Source organism: Sarcophilus harrisii, chromosome 2, assembly GCF_902635505.1.
Source record: "Sarcophilus harrisii chromosome 2, mSarHar1.11, whole genome shotgun sequence".
Classification (NCBI taxonomy): Eukaryota; Metazoa; Chordata; class Mammalia; order Dasyuromorphia; family Dasyuridae; genus Sarcophilus; species Sarcophilus harrisii.
In genome coordinates this window covers 653,829,628-653,849,584 of record NC_045427.1, presented here as the reverse complement: position 1 = coordinate 653,849,584, position 19,957 = coordinate 653,829,628, and the positions used below count along the sequence as shown (strand labels likewise).

At 43.8% G+C, this 19,957-nt stretch overlaps 1 protein-coding gene across 1 annotated transcript in view; it reads left to right on the top strand.

Annotated features, from left to right (window-relative positions):
• ADAM12 (ADAM metallopeptidase domain 12) overlaps positions 1-19,957 on the top strand; it is a 307,991-nt gene that overhangs the window by 220,030 nt on the left and 68,004 nt on the right. Inside the window, exons 9-11 of the mRNA XM_031957016.1 lie at positions 4,126-4,295; positions 6,953-7,037; positions 11,562-11,710. Coding sequence (XP_031812876.1) covers positions 4,126-4,295; positions 6,953-7,037; positions 11,562-11,710 — 404 coding nt within the window. The remainder of the gene's footprint in view (positions 1-4,125; positions 4,296-6,952; positions 7,038-11,561; positions 11,711-19,957) is intronic.

Sequence of the window (19,957 nt, the reverse complement as noted above, 5' to 3'; positions counted from 1 at the left end):
TATATGTTAATATATGTATAAGTTATCTTGTTGCACAAGAAAAATCGTTCTCATATGCTTTTTGATAAAAACTAGTATTGCTCATTGTTGGTGGAATTGTGAATACATCCAACCATTCTGGAGAGCAGTTTGGAACTATGCGCAAAAAGTTATCAAACTGTGCATCCCCTTTGATCCAGCAGTGTTACTACTGGGCTTATTTCCCAAAGAGATCATAAAGAAGGGAAAGGGACCCGTATGTGCACGAATGTTTGTGGCAGCCAAACTGGAAGCTGAGTGGATGCCCATCAGTTGGAGAATGGCTGAATAAATTATGGTATATGAATGTTATAAAATATTATTGTTCTATAAGAAATGACCAGCAGGATGATTTCAGAGAGACCTGAAGAGACTGACATGAACTGATGCTGAGTGAAATAAGCAGCACCAGAGATCATTATACACGGCAACAAGAAGATTATACAATGATCAGTTCTGATGGACGTGGCTCTTTCCAACAAGGAGGTGATTCAGACCCTTGTGATGGAGAGAGCCTCTGCACCCAGAGAGAGGCTGTGGGGACTGAGTGTGGATCACAACATAACATTCTCCCTCTTTTTGATGTTGTTCGCTTGCATTTTGTTTTCTTAATCGTTTTCTTTCCTTTTTGATCTGATTTTTCTGGGGGAACAAGAGAATGTTATAAATATGTTTACACATAACATGTATAACATATATGGGATTGCTTGCCATCTGAGGGAGGGAAGGAGAGGAAAATTTGGAACACAGGCTATGCAAGGGTCAATGTTGTCAAATTCTCCGTGCATATGTTTTGAAAATAAAAAAGCTTTTAAAAAAATGAGTATTACTAATTCTCTCAATTATCCACACCTGAGGAACATCTGTCAGCGACGCCTACATGTCTATAGAGAATCGGCACCATTCACTTCCTGGATGCTGGCCAAATTATAAAAAGGGGAAGGAAATCATCAGCCTCTCTGGGTAGGCTGACCTTGCATACTCATGTTCACATTAAATGGCAGCTATTCAGGCGCCATGGACCGTTCCAGATGTTAGTACCACAAGCACAGCCATTTGGGGGGAGGGAGGAACAAATGAAGGAAATGAGCAAGTATTGAGCACTTATTGTATGCCAGGCACTGCGCCACTCAGGAGTCACAGAGAACAGAGACGAGCCGGGGACATCGGAACCCAGACACGCTGGCCCTTCGCATGGCTTGAACCTCCTGTCAGTTAGTGTGGAGAAAAGAAAGCCGCTCTGATGAACCAAGCAGTGAAATGGTGGCCAGGATGATTGTGCTCTAGAAAGGAGAAGCATCTTGGGAAGCGACCAAAGCAAGGATTTGGATTCTCTCTGGGACTTGAATGGGACTTTTCCCTCTCTGCATTTCAATCATTTCATCGGTTGGAAAAACAATCTTCACGTCCCTTCCGGCTCTCAGTCAGTGGGTCCATGGGCAGACTTTCAGAGGATTCCTTTGGCTGACAAAAAATCATTTTCTCTTTGTACTTCTCGGACATCTGGATACTTTAAAGCCTGGGGCTCTTCACTACAATCATTCATGACCATTTTAAAATATACATATTTTGATGACAGGATTTCAGTATCATTGCTTTCTATAATCCTGTGTATTGTATTTCGTGCATTTACAAACATGGTTCTGAGAAGGGCTCCACAGCCTGCCAAAGGTCCCAGGACACACGTGGAAATGAAGAACCAGTTTTAAAGAAGGGAGTTCCATTTGGGATCATCAGGGACTGACGGATTCCCCCTCAGGAAGGTTACTGATGAGCTGTCGCCTTCTTTGCCCTTAACATCAGGGTCGCAGGGACCAGACCACAGAACGCCATTGTCTCCAAAGGGAGACGTTTGTCTCCAAATTAAAGTCCCCGGGCAGTAGAGGGCTCCGAGGATCAGGCTGTTACAGTGACCAATGAGGGAGTCAGCAGTAACACGAAGGGGGCAGAAGGCTGTCTGAGCACTTGTCACATAGTGAGGGGGGTTAGGTGATGGGGGACGCTGAGATTCACTCATTGACTCGCTCAGCCCTGACCTCCTCCCATTTGGGAGAAAGTACGGGGAGCACAGACCCTGACTGTGGGGCCAGGGAGGCCCTTAGAGGGACCGTGTCCAACCTTTCAGTTACTGATCAGGAAATTGAGACCCACAGAGGCCATGACCGTGGCTGGGCTGTGATTAGCATCAGAGACTACAACTGACTGCTTAGACAGCAAGTTGATGAGTTTCCCGAACAGCATCCGGGAATTCGTGGCTCTGGCTCCAGCGCATTGATGTCATGCTGATAACGAGAATCTTCAAATCCTCCGGCCTGAAGGGTTTGTCTCAAGCACGGCTGCTTCTCGGGCCCAGTGTCTGGGCGACGGCAATGTGGCAGCTGGACAATCCTTCCCGTGTCCCCGGATGCCACGGCAGACTCAGGGACAGCCAGGACCCGGAGCCCAGTTAGGGCCACCTTTGTGAGCTCCAGCCAGGGGGTGACCGGCCGGCCAGCTTTTCCTCACAAACAGCCCTGCTAAGAGCCGCTGATGGATAGGACTTTAAAGCTGACAGAGTGGGTTCCATGCATTCTGTCCTTGGGAGCAGATCCAGGCAGGGGAAGAATGGCCTGGAGGCAGCTCACTGACCAATTTTTCCATCGGCCCAGAAAGAGAATTGGGCTGTTGCAGATCTCCAGTTTGGACCTTAAGTCTTCTTCCCTTCTTTCATACTTAACATCTTCATGCCGAGGTGGTTTCCAGAGGAGCTCTGAGGGCTCCCCACTGCTTCTTGGAGGAGACAAATCCCGAAGCTTCATTCACAGGGTTCTCTTTCCTGCTCCTACAACAAGAATAGCTGATGTGTCCAGAGTGCTGTGTGGTTTGCAAAGTGCCGGGCTGCCTCCTTGGCGGGGAGGGTGAGTCCCACAGACCGTGGAAGATGTGGCCCTTTCTCCCTCCCACTCCCTGGGCCTCTGCTGCTCACACGGAATGCTCCCTCACAGTAGGTTCTCTCTCCATCTCCCCGAGCTCACGGGCTCTCTCTGCCAGTCTGGCTCATGTAGCAGAGGCTCCCCTCCTTCCTGCACCTGAGCTGGACCAGCACCCAGTCGCCTCCCTTCCCATGGCCAGCCCTGGTCCTGAGCCTGGGGTACCTGGGAGCTGTGCCTCCCCCCTTGCCCTCCTCAAATATCCAAGACGTGCTGCCATCTTCACCCTGGGGCATGGACCAGCTGAGGAAGCTGCCATAAGAAAGAACAACAGGCAAGGTCATGGGCAAGTGGGTTCTCATCATGAAGTGCAAACGGCCATTTGTTCGTTTAACAGAGACAGGAGTCGAATGTGCTGCGTTGGGCAGGTTTGGGAACCTGCTGAGAAACTCTAAATGTGCTCAGTGAATTCAGACGTCCCACTTACTCACAGGGAAAGCCCTTCTTCCTGCTCTCCAAACAAACACATGATTAACCTCCACATTAGTGGGGAAAGGGTCCATCGATCTGCCCACTGCCGTTTTCCCTTCCTGGGGGCACAGACCTTTTGCTGGGCTTGAAGTCGAAGATTTTGTGCAGTGATTTTTCCTCCAGAGGAAGCAAGTGCGAAGCCTCCCAAACTGATGGCCAAACAATGAATGACTGTGACAGAAAGTTAATCCACAGCATTTGTGCATGGCTCGGTGCACTGTAAATATTCATTAGACTCCAATATTAGAGGAAAAGTGGATTAAAAATGGAGAGGCAAGATGCGATCTCGCTGCCTCCGCTCCTTGATGTAGAGCGAGAAAGGACCTGGAAGCTGCTGAGTCCACCCGGCCTCCTCCTGTTGGAGAAAACCGAACTGAGGGTGAGATAGTCACCGTTAGTAAGTGTCAGAAGCCAGAGTTGATGTGAATTCACAAAAACAAGCCAAGCCGGGCCCTGCCCACAGCGCCGTCTCTCTGCTCTGCTGGAGCAACCCGAGCAGTTCGGCCGAGCCGAATGCGTGGGATGGGCAAAAGCCAAGCTGCGAAGGGTTAAAGAGTGAGCAGAGGGGATGAGGGGCTTGTGGACCAGTTGGTTTTTTTTTTAATGAGTTTGCCGCAAAAGGGCCTTTTCACAAACTTCGATCTAATGGCTCGTCCAATTTCTTCAGTTTTACAGACCTCTGAACATTCGGATCGTGTTGGTCGGCGTCGAAGTCTGGAATGATATCGATAAGTGCTCCATCAGTCAGGACCCGTTTACAAGCCTGCATGAATTTCTGGACTGGAGGAAGATGAAGTTGCTACCTCGGAAACCCCATGACAACGCACAGCTTGTAAGGTGAGGGGGCCGGCTTCCTTCTCTGCTTAAAGAAATGGAGTCATAAAAAAGCAATCAGACTTGGAATAATTAGCAAATCAATAATAGCCATGGAGAAGGAGTGGGGAACACGGCCCATTTTTAATAGCATCTCCTAAAGGAGGCTCCCCCTCCCCACCTCCAGCTGCTGAGACTTCCTCCCCAGCCTTCAGGAAACAAATGACAACTAACCAGGGGTCCATGTTGTCTCCTCCATTAGAAACCCCAATCCCTAACTGTGAGCAAGGATTTGCCAATTTGGCCTGGGTGTCCACAGGCAGGCCCAGCACCTGGCACATGGGAAGCATTTGGTAGATGCTCTAAATTGCTTCATTGTTCTGAATTTCCTTTCCGTGGATAGATGGAAGATATCAGAGCAGAGGGCGGCTTACAGGGTCATGGGAGGGAAATTTTGTTAAAGGCAGGGGAGGGGATGTAAGGAGAACAGTAGAAGGAATATCCAGGAAAGACACATGTTAAAGGAAGAGGCATCCAAAAAACAGCTCTAAAATAGGGAAATACAAGGCAGTCTCGGTTACAGCCACAGAGCCCGAGAGCTACAAGACAAGGTGGATGCTATCTTCCAATCCCCCCATTTTACAGATAGGGAAACTGAGGCTTAAAAGATTATGTGATTTGCCCCAGATTAATCAGGTAATAAAAGGCAGGTCCAGAATTTCACTTCAGGCCCAGTGACATCAAATGAAGCATTTCCACCTTCATTAGCCTCATGTATCATGTTTTCCAAACTCTCTTGTGTCTTAATTGCCCAAAGAGATTTCCACATGCACACCGTCACAGGAGAGTCCGTAGCATCCTGGGGTCCTGTGTTCCCCGGAGAATTGCTATGGTACCCAAGTCTTCTGTTTGTTCCCTGAAGGCACAACCGGGAGCGCTGAGTAAATCTTTCCAAAGGGTGGGCTGTGGCTTAAGCCGAGGGCAACGTCCTCCTTGGGACAATCTCAGGATGAGCTGGGCAGTGTCAGGAGGCTCTGATTTATTTATTCCCCAAAAAAAACACACACACGCACCCATACTCACACAGACACACATTCTCACACACACACTCACACACAGAGACACTCACACTTTCACACTCACACACAGACATACATTCACTCACACATTCTCTCTCACACACACACACTCACATACAGAGACACATTCTCACACACACAGAGACACTCACACTTTCACACTCACACACACACAAACACACACTCACACTTTCACACTCACACACAGATACCCTTTCAATCCAAGCCAGCTGTTGTGGAGATACTGTAGAGCATTCTTTGCTCAGGAATGGATTAGACCAGATTAGTTTGCTCCTGCCCTGGAGACTCTGGGGTTCTAGGGCACATGGCACTTCTGCTACAAAAGAATCTCAGGATTATCCACAGCTTTGTATTTTCCAATATGCTACGTGCCAATCAAGCTTGGCTTAAGGAATTGGGCTGCATGTGTTATAATGGCACCTTTAAAAAATAAACAAAGGTGCCCTTTAGGGTGAGTACTCATAGTTATGGGAAACAGGAAAACTTACAACTATACTAACCTCAGACACATTTAGTAAGAGCCTACTGTGTGCTAGGCACTGTGCTCAGCATATTCTGGTGCAGAAGAACATTCGAAGAAAAGGTGATCTTAGTCCCAACGTGCTTAAGAAGGCCGAACGTAGGCCAAGATTTTGCTGCCTGTTGTTGTGGCCGTTCACTTCTCAGCTTTAAATCAGACATGACTTTGACGTGACTTTCAAGCTGGGGTCGGGCATTGAACAGGAAGGAAAGAGCTCTGCGAAGTCAGAAAACTACAACGTGCTCTTTGACGTGTCCTTTTCAGCTGATCTAGTCCGTTCCCCAGAAGCACAGGGCCTTAGAGATGGATGAGACCAGATCATTACTCTATATATGCTATATTGTATATATACATATATATACTATATATGCTTATGTATATACTTATGCTATATATCATATATATACATATATCTACTACTATATGTACCACATATACATGCTATATAAACATATGTACTTATGCTATGTTATATATAGACATATATCTACTATATACATCATATTCTATATTATATATATACACACATATATATACTCATGCTATATAATACCATATATACTTGTTATATTATATATATATACACACATATATATCTACTATATATACCACATATACACACTATATATACCATATATACTTATACTATATACACCATATGTACTTATGCTATATTATAGATATATAATCTACTATATGTTCCATATATACTCATACTATATACACCACCCCCGACATAAGCCAGAATCCCCTACCAGAAAAGGGGCTGAGACTCTTCTTGAAGAGGAGAGCCTGCTCTGGAGCGGCTCCTCCTCATCTGAGAGAGCTCTTACTGGAGCGTTTTCTCTTTGGCCCATCCCGCATCTGCCCCTCAGTGCCTTCCAGTCCTGGCTCCTAGCTTGCCACAGCCCTGCCTGTCCCTCTCCTTGGCCTTTCAGGGACTTCCTTGGCCAAGGACCCCTTTTTAAAGACGATATAATCCAAAGTTCACAAAACAACCTTTTGGAGTTTAGACCAGATCTCTTTCTAGGTAAATCACTACATTGTTTTTCCTTTCCTAGTGGGGTTTATTTCCAAGGGACCACCATTGGAATGGCGCCCATCATGAGCATGTGCACAGCAGAGCAATCTGGAGGCGTCGTCATGGTAAGCAATGAGGAGTGGATCGCTCCACAGAGACGTTCCCCTTTTCCCTACCATGACAACTTTGCAAATGTGATCATCGCTAATGGAGGACATAAAGACTTTTCCCCCATTGGTTTCCAAGTTTAATTATAACTCAAATTCAAATTATTCCATGTACTTATATCTACCCAAATCTCTTCAAAATCATTGATGATGTACAGCAAATTGGAATTTTAAAGAAGGGAGAAATTTGTTAGTGACTTTACAATCCACTAAAGTTAATTTGTGGGCGCATGTGTGTGAATGTATCTGAGTGCATCTGAGTGTGTGTGAATGTGTGTGTGTGAGTGTGTGTGAATGTGTGTGTGAGAGAGTGTGTGTGTGAGAGGGTGTGAGTGTGTGTGTAAAATGGCTAAAATCAAATCCTCCTGCTTCACAAAGTCACCCTCTTCCTCGATAATTAAAATCTCCCAAGATAATCTCCGACTATTAATGAGGTTGTTTTGACACTTGTCACTTAGTCTGTCTTCAAACACTCTCCCTCAAGTTTCCTTCTCCAAAAAAGCCGCAGAAAAGTGTGATCACAATAGTGGCGGCGGCAGCAGCAGCAGCAGCATAATTAAAGGGATTCCGCCACAAAGGATATTCTGGGACAAGACTCTTGCTCCAAAGATGCCACTTGGTGATCAGAAGGTCTATTCTGCTCATTCAGCAGCCGGCAACAATGAAAAGATGCTCTCTAAAGCCTTCGGTATCGGGCAGGAGGAGATGCTACGGCACTTGGGGGGAAGGGGGGTATGCACTGGGAAATACAAGCAAGTCTGGGGAATCTTGACGTCCAAGAGAGGAGCACAGGCTGGGCAAAGCATCCGGACTTGCCTATTCCTCCTGTGCCTTTATGACTTAAAAAATGCATTAAAGTGATTTGCAGCCATAAAATTGATGTCACCCCATATAGTCAAGGTCTAGAAGAAGTCCCAGAGCGAGCAAGGGAGAATTTTGCTAACAGTCCAAGGCAAGTTCCTAAGCCTGTGATCTTCCATTGACTGATGGATTGGTTGGCAGAGTGCTCAGGTGACCACTTGGGACCTTGCTCGAGCTTCCCAAAGCCCCGGCCCTTCAGGCTAAATGAACTCACTTGATTTTGATTATTAACAAGTGCATGCAGCAAGATACTCATCTAATAGATGAATATTTGTTAAGCACCTACTATGTGCCAAGCCCTGTGCTGGAGACTTTAGGGGTGACAGAGATAAAAGTTTCATAGTCCCTGTCCCCAGAGGAGTTTAACTGGTGAAAAAAAAAACATTTCTTTTGCTGTTTCTGAAAGAGACATTCAATTTAAAATCAAACATGGAGCTAACCTCCCCCACCAATGTGCTCTTTTGAAGTATTATGGCAGCAAGATGGCAGCTCTTGGAGAACAGTTTTGGACTGGCAAAGCTCTTTACAAATATCCCCTCACTTGAATCTCCCAACAACCCTGGAAGGGAAATGCCATTTTCATCCCCATTTTACAGAGGAGGAAAGTGATCCTTGGAGAGGATGACTTTTCCAGGATCATGCAGCTAAGTGTCCAAGGTGGGATTTGAACTCAGGTTTTCCTGACTCCAGTCCTACATACACTCTGCCATCGCAATGCCACCAAACAGCAGAGTATGGAGAGTGTAAGGAACTTCTTGTGTGCAGAACAGATGGTTTGATGTTAGAAGCAGTTTTGTCCATGGAAATGAAGCTCAAAGTGACACTTGACCCTCTGCTTTGCAGACACACCCTAAGGACCACTGGGCTTTCCTGACAGCTCCTTTCTGCTCCCCATGACTTCCCCTGACCCAACGTCTCGCAGTCCCCATGGGTCAGCAGGGGTCTCTGACTCCAAAGCTGGCTCTCTCGTCTACTAGGTTCTATGGACCCCTCCTTCTCAGAATCTGGAGTTTCCTTGGTATTAGGAACTCCCAATGTGGACAATCTTTCTACCAATGCAGACCAGAACCTACAACTTAGAGCCTTTCAGAACTGCCAGCTCCACTTAAACCTAAGACTCCAATCTGCTCTCTACCCACTGAGTTACCTTGCATCTTATTATGGAAATAATGGCCCCGCTTTGGAAGTTCATCTAAACCCCCAGATGTTGTGTAATTTCAGGGTCCCAGAAGGAGACACTGTCCTTATTAAGGGCAAATTCCTTGAATCTCCTCCAAGAATGGATCACTGCAGACTTCCTCACGCTCCAGTTCCTCACACGCTCCTTTTGTGAGCCTTTTGTTCTGGAGAACTGATTTTCTCGCTCTGTTCATAAGGTTCACTTATAGGCAGAAAACTCTCCAGTCTAAACAGAGTGATTTCCCAGAGACTTCATCAGGTCTCCAGATAACCGCGCTCTTCCCATGCTGCTCCTTCCTCCCGCCAGGGAAGGGCGGGAAGTTCTCGTTGGCCCATAGCTCTTCCTTGCTCCATTTAAGAGCCAATGAGGGATTCCCGCTGACAACTGATAAAGAGAGGAAAGAGATCTCTTGGGTACCCTCTTGTTTAAGAGAAACCAAGCAAGACTTTTAATGGTAAAGACAGTCTAGTTTCCTCTTAAAGAAAAGCATCAGCTTCCTGAGCCTGAATCAAGAAGATCTAAATTCGAATCCAGTTTTACTTCCTAGCTCAGACATTGTCAGCCTCTGTTTGTCTCAGTTGCTGCAACAACTGAATAATAAAACTGGATTATGGATAATAAAAACTTACCTCCCATGGGTTTATGAGGCTAGCAACAGACACTGGTGCAGCATTTAGCACACAGTAGGTACTTTATAACTACTTATTTCCTCCTCCTTGTTTTGCCTCTCCCAGTCCTTCCCAGGATCTTATCACAAACAATTTCCTTTCTCTTCTGGGAACACAAAATGTCCTCTCATCAAGGACTATCTATCCATGACCATCTCAGAACTAATGGGCTGAGAGCAAAGGATTGCAATAATCCAGAAGCCAGAATATTGCTTTTTCAGGATATTTGTAAATCGTGTTTAATAATTAACAAGCTATCACTGACCCAATTTAATTTAACTGAATCCTAGCCTCCTTGTGTTGATTTTTAGCTCCCATGGAAAGAAATCCAGTTCTCTGTTAATAACGGTCTCCAAACTGCCATTACCAAATGGTGAAATGACCAGACAATCTCATTGCCACTTGGAGAGTCCAGGAGCAGAAATCCCCAAATTCAGAGGCCACTGTCAATTTTCATACTCTCCCTCTCAGGCTCAGCAGCCAACCAGACCTAACTCAGCTCCATCCGACATCTATGAAAACCTCCCACCACCATTTATCCTGAATTGTTCTGACTGATTGAAAGTTATCTGGAATTGGTGGGAATGAGCACTTTGGGCAACTCCTGCTCACTTGCTATAACTCACAAAATCTATCCTTCCATCCTTATTTGATTTGGGGATAAAGCAGAAGAAGAGATTAAATTGAACCTTGATGAGACAGGAATGGTTGGTTCTTCTGCACCCAATAGGGGGAAATGGATTTATATTTTGGTCCAAAGACAATGATAACTTCTGAGGAAATTTTAAAAGCAGGGTGGGGAAAGATTTGGAAAGTTCTAAAATCAAGAAGAAAGGTCTGAATGGCCCTCCAGGGGGCAACTCAAATTAATTTGACTTTACAAATGTGTATATATAAAGTACAGGCTAACTCCCTAGAAGGCTTCAGGATCAGCCAGAGTCAGGATAAATCAAAGTCCTTGGTCTTTAGGGGGAGAAGTGAAGGAGGCAGGCAAGCTGCCATGTGGCTTGCCAAAAATGTCTCCTAGATTCTGGAGTCCAGAGTCTCCAGCCTATGTCCTCCTCGTGCTGCAGCCAAGTGACCCTGACTTCTCTCCCTCAGCCCTCCAATCCTTGCCTATGATTACCTCACCACCACACATTCAACAAGTGCCCATGGTGAGGAGAGCCATCATCTGAATATATGCTTATAGAGCCATTATCTCACATGGAATGGGTAATTAGCCTTAAGTGCTCTCTTGTCTGATTCAAGAATATTTTTTTCAGAGTTTCAGCCCTCTACATCTCCCGCTTTTTTTTGTTTTAGAACACAGGTGTTCACGCCTTCCCTAGCTTCTCAGGAAAGGGACTGAAAATAGATATAAAGCCTTTGATGCTCATTTTCATACACAGTCCCCAGAAAAGCTAACCCAAGGCCGAGACACTGTGTCAGCACACTCAAAGAACACAAGCCCCCACCAATGTGTTTCCTCTTTCTATCCATCCAGAAGACACATTAGTTCAAAACAAAAGATGTAATCAAATAACATAATAAAGACATAAAGGAAGAGTCCAGCCCACCCTAACACGGGAACATGGGAAACACTTTATTACAGGTCAGACCTTGTTAGTAGGGAGGAGAAACAAGAAGAGAATGTGTGACTATTGTCTCCAAACATGAAAGGAAGAGTCTTCTGACTAAAAAGCAATAGAAGCACCCTAAAAGATTGCATGCCTTTGACCAAGAGTTCATGGACTAATAGAAGTAAGCTCTGTATTTCTGTCTGTCTTTGAGGATCATTCCGACAGTCCTCTCGGCGCAGCCGTCACCCTGGCCCACGAGCTCGGTCACAACTTGGGGATGAATCATGATACCCTGGAGCGAGGCTGTCACTGTCAGGCGATGACCGATAAAGGAGGCTGCATCATGAACCCGTCCACGGGGTGAGTAAACACAATGCTGCTTGCTGCCCCCAGCTTCCCAATATGGAATTTCTCCTGTGAAACATTCATGCAGAAGGTTTTTTTTTTTTCAGACCATGGAAACTTGTAAAACTAACTTTTTTCCCTCAAGTAAAATATTAAAATAATCTAGGCAGCTAGAGGTACATAGAGCACCTGACCTGGAGTCAAGTAAATGAGTTCAAATCCAGCTTCAGACACAGACTAACTGGACTTAAGCTCAGTTTCTCCAGCAGTAAAATGGGGATAATAATGGCATCTATCTATCTCCCAAGGTTGTTGTGGGGGTCCAGTGAGATAATTAGTATAAAGAGTCAGCATAGGGCCTGTGCCTGGCATGTAGTAAATTCTATAGAAATGTTACTTGATGTTGATCATTACTATTATTATTATTATTATTATTATTGCTGAGGCAATTGGGATTAAGTGACTTGCTCAGGGTCACACAGCCAGGAAGTGTTAAGTGTCTGAGACCAAATTTGAACTCAGACACTCCTTACTTCAGGGCTGGTGCTCTACCCACTGTGCCCCTCAGCTGCCCCGATCATCACTATTATTGCTATTATCCTCTGGGAGGGTCGTGCAAACTGAAATCTTTCTTCTCGGAGAACAGCAAACTTGTTCTTGTTGTTATTTAGAAAGCTGAGATTGTAACCTAATTCAAACATATGTTTTAGATTTGATCTGTAACTGAATCATAGAATCATAAAGATGGAAGGGAACTTGGAGACCGTCCAACCAGGCTTCCCACCCTTACTTTTCATCCACGAGAGACTCCTTTTAGCTTTTGCCTGAATTGTACCCTACACAATGGGCTCAGTCCTTCGCTGGTTCCAGGACATTCTCACACCTTCTCCGGGCTGGGGAAAGGGCGTCCCAGGAAGGAGGATCACTGCCTAAACTTCCTCCAGTTCTGGTGCCTCAGGCAAGAAGGAGGCCAATAAGCAGGAGGGCCTCCAGAGGCAAGCTAGCACATGGGGGAGCCCTTGAGGTTATGCTGACTAGGGGGACGGGCAGCCAGGTAGTGGCCTGGAGAAGGGAAGGCTCTGCTCAGCAGCTGGACCTTTTTCCAAGGGGTTGACAGGCTGCTGCATGGCTGAAGGCTCAGCCCTGCTCTGTTTGGCCTCAGATGGCAGAGCTAGAAGTGGGGGGGGGGGGAATCCCTACTTCTTTCAGAGGTCAGGAAAAGTCCCCTAACAGTCCCAATGCAGGGAGGGAGTCCCAATGCAACCAGCAGTGAATGTTTAAGGAAGATGCCTTTTATCCTTTTGATTTTAAGTTTTCAAATCTTCTTCATGGTTTGGTGGGGCCTCCCGCTCCCTGTGGGCCTCCCATCACCCTCCGGGGGAAGGTCACTTTCTGCTCCTCTTAGCCTTTGTCTCACGGCTGTGATCTGCCAATGAGTGGGAAGCTCCTCAAGGGAAGGGAAGGTCCTCTGCATTTCTTTGTGTCTCCAGCACTTAGCACAGGGCCTGGCGCATAGTAGGTGCTCAACAATGGTGAATCGGTTGTTCACTCTAAGGCCATCCAGGAGAAAGGTGCTGGCTTCTGGGGAAGCTTGGGGTCTCAAAAGGAGCTTTGAGAAGACATGGATAAAAGGTCATTAAGCTGCCTGAAATAGTTCCTGACCCCGTCGGCGGCGCGAGTTCATTCTCAGCACTTTTCCCCTTGCTGAGCTGACACTTTTCTGTGTTGTTTTTACTTAGTTGCTCATTTGCTATTCCTTCCTTCCTGCTCTAAGGGCAGTAGCTTAAATTTGCTTCTATGGGAAGTTCACAAGGAGGTTGCTGAATTAATCACAGAGGTCCAAAGAGACACGAAGGGCAGGCCACCCTGCCCGCTCCCGTGCCAGCTGTTCCTCCCCCATACTTCTGTTGTCCCACTTTGCTCCTTTCTCCTTGTGAGAGGAGAGGGCACAGGATTCTGCTTCCACAGGAAAGCCCCCAGCACAGCCCCAATCATGGGCTGCCCTCTCCACCGAGGGGTGGGACCCTGGCTCCCATGGGCCTGGCCAGCAGAGAGCTAGCTCTGGCAGGTTCTGCCTCCCAGACCAACGGGGAAGCCAAATGGTTACTGGCATTGACAGCAGGGCCCAGCTCACCTTCAGGTCTGCCACAGACTGGGCCACGTTGGGCAAGAGTCTCTGGGAGCCCCGATTTCCCAGAACCAGCTCGAATGGTCCCTCTCAGATGCCGCTTCTTCCACCTCTGTGTCTGTAATCCTCCAACCATCAGTTCTCTCTCCTTCCTACCTATGAGCAAGTGAAGATTTCAAGCATGAGCTTTGAACAGATATATCATCGTCAAAGGACCCCTTCCCCTCATTGGGGAGGGACTCAGTCACGTCAAGTCAACAAACATGGGACTAGAAGGAAGGAAGACCTAAGTTCAAATTCAAGCTCAGACACAATTGCCAGTTATATGACCCCACTCAAGTAACTTAACTTTTACAAGTCTCAGGAGCTGTGAAAAAGGGCTGACAGCAGCCCTCCCTCTCAGAGCTGTTTTGAGGATAAAATGAGCTAACACTCTGAAGTATTCCTTAAAGCTTAAAGTCCTAGTCATTGATGATAAGAAAATGAATATTAATAATTATAACAAGCCTTTATGCGCCATCTTGAAAGTTTGCTCTGTACTTTACCTTCATGGCCACCCTATGGGGAGGAACTATTATTATCCTCATTTTGCAGATGAGGAAATTGAGTTTCAGAAAGATCAATTGATCTTTTTTCTTTCTTAGCCAGTATCAGAGAGTTTTGATAACTATTGCTTTATAATATAGTTTGAGAACTGGTGCTACTGAGTCCTACTTAGGTCTAAGTGTTGGGCTTCAAACTCAACTCTGTGTAAATGGGTGTTTAAATGTGGCCAGCCATTCTTAGGTCTGAGCGAGCTTCTTGAGAGGAGGGGTATTCTTTGGATGGGTATGCCCAGTACTTGCCCAATCCCTGGCTCACAGGAGCCATTTAATCAGTGTTTGTTGATTAACTAATTGATGGACGTCATGGACTGGGCCACCAAATCCTGCCCCCAGAGCAGATAAAAAAAAGCTCGTTCATTTTATTATTCTGTGGCTTTCCAATCTCCTCAACAAATATCACCAAATTCTATGTCACAGGGCTCATAAAGTGGGGGTATCTGGTGGTCCTGTTTGTTTTGAATTTTCAAAAAACAACCCAAAAAAGCATTTTCTTTCATTCTTCCCTTTATTTCTTTTTCTCTGTTTTCTCTTTCTTCCTTCTCTTCTTTTTTCCATTTTTTCTTTCCTTTCTTTTCAAATAACTCTTCAATGCTATCATTTTAAAAGTCCCACCCATTCTCATTCACAAATTCTGAAATCCTTTAGAGTACAAAGCTCACCGTGACAATCTCCCCCAACAATAATTATTGACTGGTTGCTCATAGAGATGGAGAACCCAGGGTCAGAATGGCCAGTGTCTCACATGTCACCTCCCGGAACAGGCTGGGAGGGCCGGCATCTCCTTGAAGAACATGTGCTTCATGAATTATCACTCTCTCTAAATGAGTGAGTGCAACCATGGGTTTTATATCTTTGGATAGTTAACATTTAAAACCTGTCTTGGAAATTACTTTTGGGCAAAAGTAATCTCCAAGGAGAAGTGTGGGATTTAATCACTGCTGGACCTGTCCATTAATGAGCTTCCTTGAGCAGGAGACCTAAGTGTGTGCCATTTTATGAGCCAGAAATATGCAAATGGCTCTGCCACTGGCAGCAGAAAAGCCGTGTTCTGTCCCAAAGGACTGTGGGAAACACAGGAGAAAGAACGTTTGTCAAGTGTTCTGCAAAGCTCCAAGACCTTCGGACATGGCAGTTCTCTGTTGTCATCAATCAGCTTCGTTAGGTGGGGTCAGGCCCATTTTTTCAACTGTAGGAAAACCCCCTTACCAATGAAGGCTGACAACTTTTAGTCACTTTTGGCTTTAAACACTTGCCAGGAAGCACTGAGAGTGTGACTTATGCAGGATCACACAGTCAGGATATGCCTGTGAGTCTCCCTGCTTCTTCCTGCTTCCGTGCAGTAGGCTACACTGCTATTAGTATTATTGTTATTGTCACTACTGCTGTACCACATCATCACTACTACTGCTGCTGCTTTCATATTTAAAATACAGTAGCTTTATTCTGCTTGGTCCTACAAGATAGAGCTAAGAGCAATAAGTGAAGCTTGCTATCAAGAACAACATGAAAATCTTTTTAGGTACATTCATGTACATACACACATACATGTACATTCATTTTTTACATATTTCCATATAAATCCTGTTGGGAAAGAAAAATCAAAAAAAAAAAAAAAAAGGAAAAAAACATGACCAAAAAAAGAAAGAAAAAAAAGGTGAAAATAGTGTGCACTGATCCACATTCTGTAGTTTTCTCTCTGGATGCAGTTTTCCATCCAAAGTTTATTGGAATTACCATCAAGAACAACTTCTTAAAAATGGGAGTTATCTCAGAGTGGAATGGTCTGCCTGAAAAGGTCTTGTTTATGTTCTTGTTCTCTCTCTCTCACTCACTCTCCCCCCACCACCTCTGTTTCTCTCTGTGTGTGTTTCTTTCTGCTCTCTTTTCTCTGTCCATCTATATATGTGTGTGTGTGTGTGTGTGTATGTGTGTGTATACATATAATATATATTCATACATATATATGCTCACATGTATGACTCTCCCTCTTTCTGTGTCATTCTTTTTCTGTCTCTCTTTTTTCTATCTGTCTCTCTCTCCCCCTTTCCCTCTTCCACTTTCTGTCTGTCTCTGTGTGTGTCTCTCTCTCTGTTTTTTTTCTGTTTCTCTCTCTTTTTACTATCTGTCTCTCTCTCCCCCTTTCCCTCTTCCACTTTCTGTTTCTCTGTCTTTTTTCTGTCTCTCTTTTTTCTATCTGTCTCTCCCCCTTTCCCTCTTCCACATTGTCTCTGTGTGTGTCTTTGTCTTTCTGTCTCTGTCTCAGTTTCTATCTTTCTGTCTATCTCTCTCTGTGTGGCTCTCTCCATCTCTTTCCCTCTCCTTCTCTGACTTTATCTCTATCTCTTGTGCTTCTCTGAATATCTTCAAGAAAAGACTGAAGGTCCACTTGTTCCAAGCATATATTCTGAGAGGGATGAGATTCTGGGCTCATGGGAGTAATGATTAATCAGCTGCCCATTATTGGGAGAGAACATGCCCCGAGCCTTCAGAACTGGTAGAAGGGTGGTGTTGGAGGGTCAGCCCCCGGGGAGGAAGATGGGGGCTGGGGGCGATGCACTCACTACTCTGTCATTTGCAGATAGGACCATCTGTAGGACCTCACCTTCTAGTAGGAATCCATTTTTCATTTGGATGGCTAGCACTCTTCTACATGCTTCACACTTAACATGATATCACTAATCACCAATCAAAGAATCATCAAATTGTACATCTTTCTAGAAATCTTATATGATTTTTCCTTTAACTCTAACATATCTTGGTTTTACATTGTTGAGATTTCCCAACAAGAAAACTATTTTCCTTCCACAATCCACCCAATCTTGACTATTCTCATTTCTTGTCATCTTTGCCAGTTTGTCGGATCTGAAGAGAAACTTTAGAACGATTGAAATTTGCATTTCTCTTGCTATTAGTGATTTGGATCATTCTTTCAGATGGTTAGTACTCTGCCATTCCTTTTTTAAGAACTTTTTGTTCCAATCTCTTGACCGATTGTCTATTGGAGAATGGCTTTTGGTCTTGTGTGTTCCTGTTAGTGGTTTCTATATCTCAGATAAGAAATTCTCATCACACACGGTTTTCCCATTTGACTATTTTCTTTCTTATGCTAGACACACAATTGTGTTTTGCAAAAGCTTTTCAATTTCATGTAATCAAACTGTCTCTTTTATCTTTTGTAATTGTGTCTAATTCTTATTTGGTTAAGATTTCGGCTCCTACCCGTTGCTGCAAAAGCTATGTGATTTGCCTCTCTTCTAAATTTTATGGTAATTTTTATGTTGATGTTTATTATTCAGGTCATGTATCAATTCTTAATTTATTGTAGGCTGTAATATAAAATGTTAATCTAAACCTTATTTCAGCTTTTCAGCTTGCCCAACAGTTATCAAATAGAGAATTATTTTTTCCTAGGTAATTCATTCTTTTTTTTTCATTTATGTAATACCAAGTTATTAAGTTCCAATATTGCTGATTCTCCCTTGTCTAAACATTTCCATCGATCTATTCTCCTATTTTTAACCAGTGCCAAATGACTTTGTTGACTGTTGCATTATAATTCAGTCTGAGACCTAAAAGTGCTATTTCCCCTTCATTCCTTCCTTTTTTCCATGATTTCCCTTGGTAATCTAGGGATTTTGCTCCTCTAAATGAGTTTTGTTATTATTTTCTCTAGTTCTGTAAAGTATCACATTGGATATATGATTGGAATTAAGCATTAAATATTTAAATTAACTTTTATTGTATTCCATTTTTATTATATTGACATACTCCATCCATGAACACCAAATAGTCTATCAGCTATTTAAGTTGTTCTTTATTTCTTTAAGGATCACTTTGTACCTGAATCCAAACAAAAGTGAAATGTGCTTTGTAGATCGAGTCCCAAATATTTTGTAGTGTAGATGTAATAATAATCATTTGGGATGCGGTTTCTCTTTCTATTATTACTCATTAGATTTTGCTGTGGTTAATAAACATTCTATTGATTTTTGTGGGTTTATTTTGCATCTCCATCTTGTATGATTTTTCACATGTATGGAAGAGGTCTTTATGGTGATACATCTACCAATACAAAAAAAGATGATTTTGTCCTCTCTGTACCCTTTGGATACTTCTGGGACTATTAATATTGAAATATTAAATATTAAAGATTTTTAGTTGAAATATTAAAGATTTCTTAAAGTTCTACAACAAAATATTTTGCTTTGTTATGCTGGGGATGCAAAAATGAAAGAGTCTTATTCTCGTTCCTAAGGAGCTGACAGTGCAGTTCTAACGACCTATGGCTTATTTTCTTAAGCTTATAATTGCCCTCTGAAGTTGAAATAATGCACAACTGGTGATCAAGAAGAACGGTATCATAGGAGACACTATAGGAATTAAAACCGGGCACCAGTTGCCCCTCTGCTTTTGAATGAATGACCAACCTCAACTTTCCTCTACCTTCTAAAAACATCTATCACAAACTCTCCTTTCCTTCTTTTCCACTCTCTATGAGAATGATTGATCCAGCTTTTCAGTACCCTTAAAAGTGTCAGAGTTGCTTTTGAAAGTTGCACATGAGTTGTGCAATAGAATAATTGAGTTCTGGTCCCAACCTGACCCCTAATTCACTGTCCAAGATTGTAAGCTCTTGATAGCTTTGTATCCTTAGCAGCCCCAAATATAATGCTTGGAATACAGTAATTACATGTTCAATTATTGATTAATTGTGATCACAGGTAAACCATTTCATTTCTCTGGGTTTCAGTTTCCTCCTCTTTTTAACGAGTACTTGAACTAGAAATGCCTTACAGTTTTACTGTTTTCTGATGAACCCATATGTCCAAGCAAATTTGAATATAATTTGAACTTAAGAGTCTTAAAGGGTTGCCTGGGTCACTGAGGGGACGAGTGGCTCACTCAGAATCCCATAGCCAGGATGTCCCAGAAGCGAGGCTTTAAACCATGTCACCCAGGACAGTTGCAGCGTGCTGCATGGTTTCTTATGAGACCGAATATCTAGAAGACGTGGCTTTCGAAGGTCCCTCAGAGTTGGCTTATTCATTAATCTTGCTCATTTTTAAACTCATCATTGATAGGATCATAGATTTATACCTAGCAGAGACCTTAAAAGTCATCCGATCCAAGCTCCTCTCATTTTATATGTGGAGAAACCCGGGCTTAAAAGGACTATGTTTTATGCAAATTCAAATGGACAGATTCACAAAGGGGAATACCACCCTGAAGGTGCTGTGTCACTCTACCAAATTAAATGTTTCTTTTTTTGATAGTAAACAAGTACCATATATTCTCTACATCTTTTAGTGGATATTTTTTCTATAAAGATGTTTGTGATGGATTTTTTTGTGTGTATGAGAAAACCTGTATTTTTTCCTCATGTTTTGATCAAGGAAACAAATATACACACACACACATATACACAAAAGCATGTGTGTCTTATTAGCCCATTCTGCTAAATATTTTGTAAAGATGAGTTGGTAGTAATTGGTATCTCTTGGTCAAAATAAATTTTTCACCCAATAAATT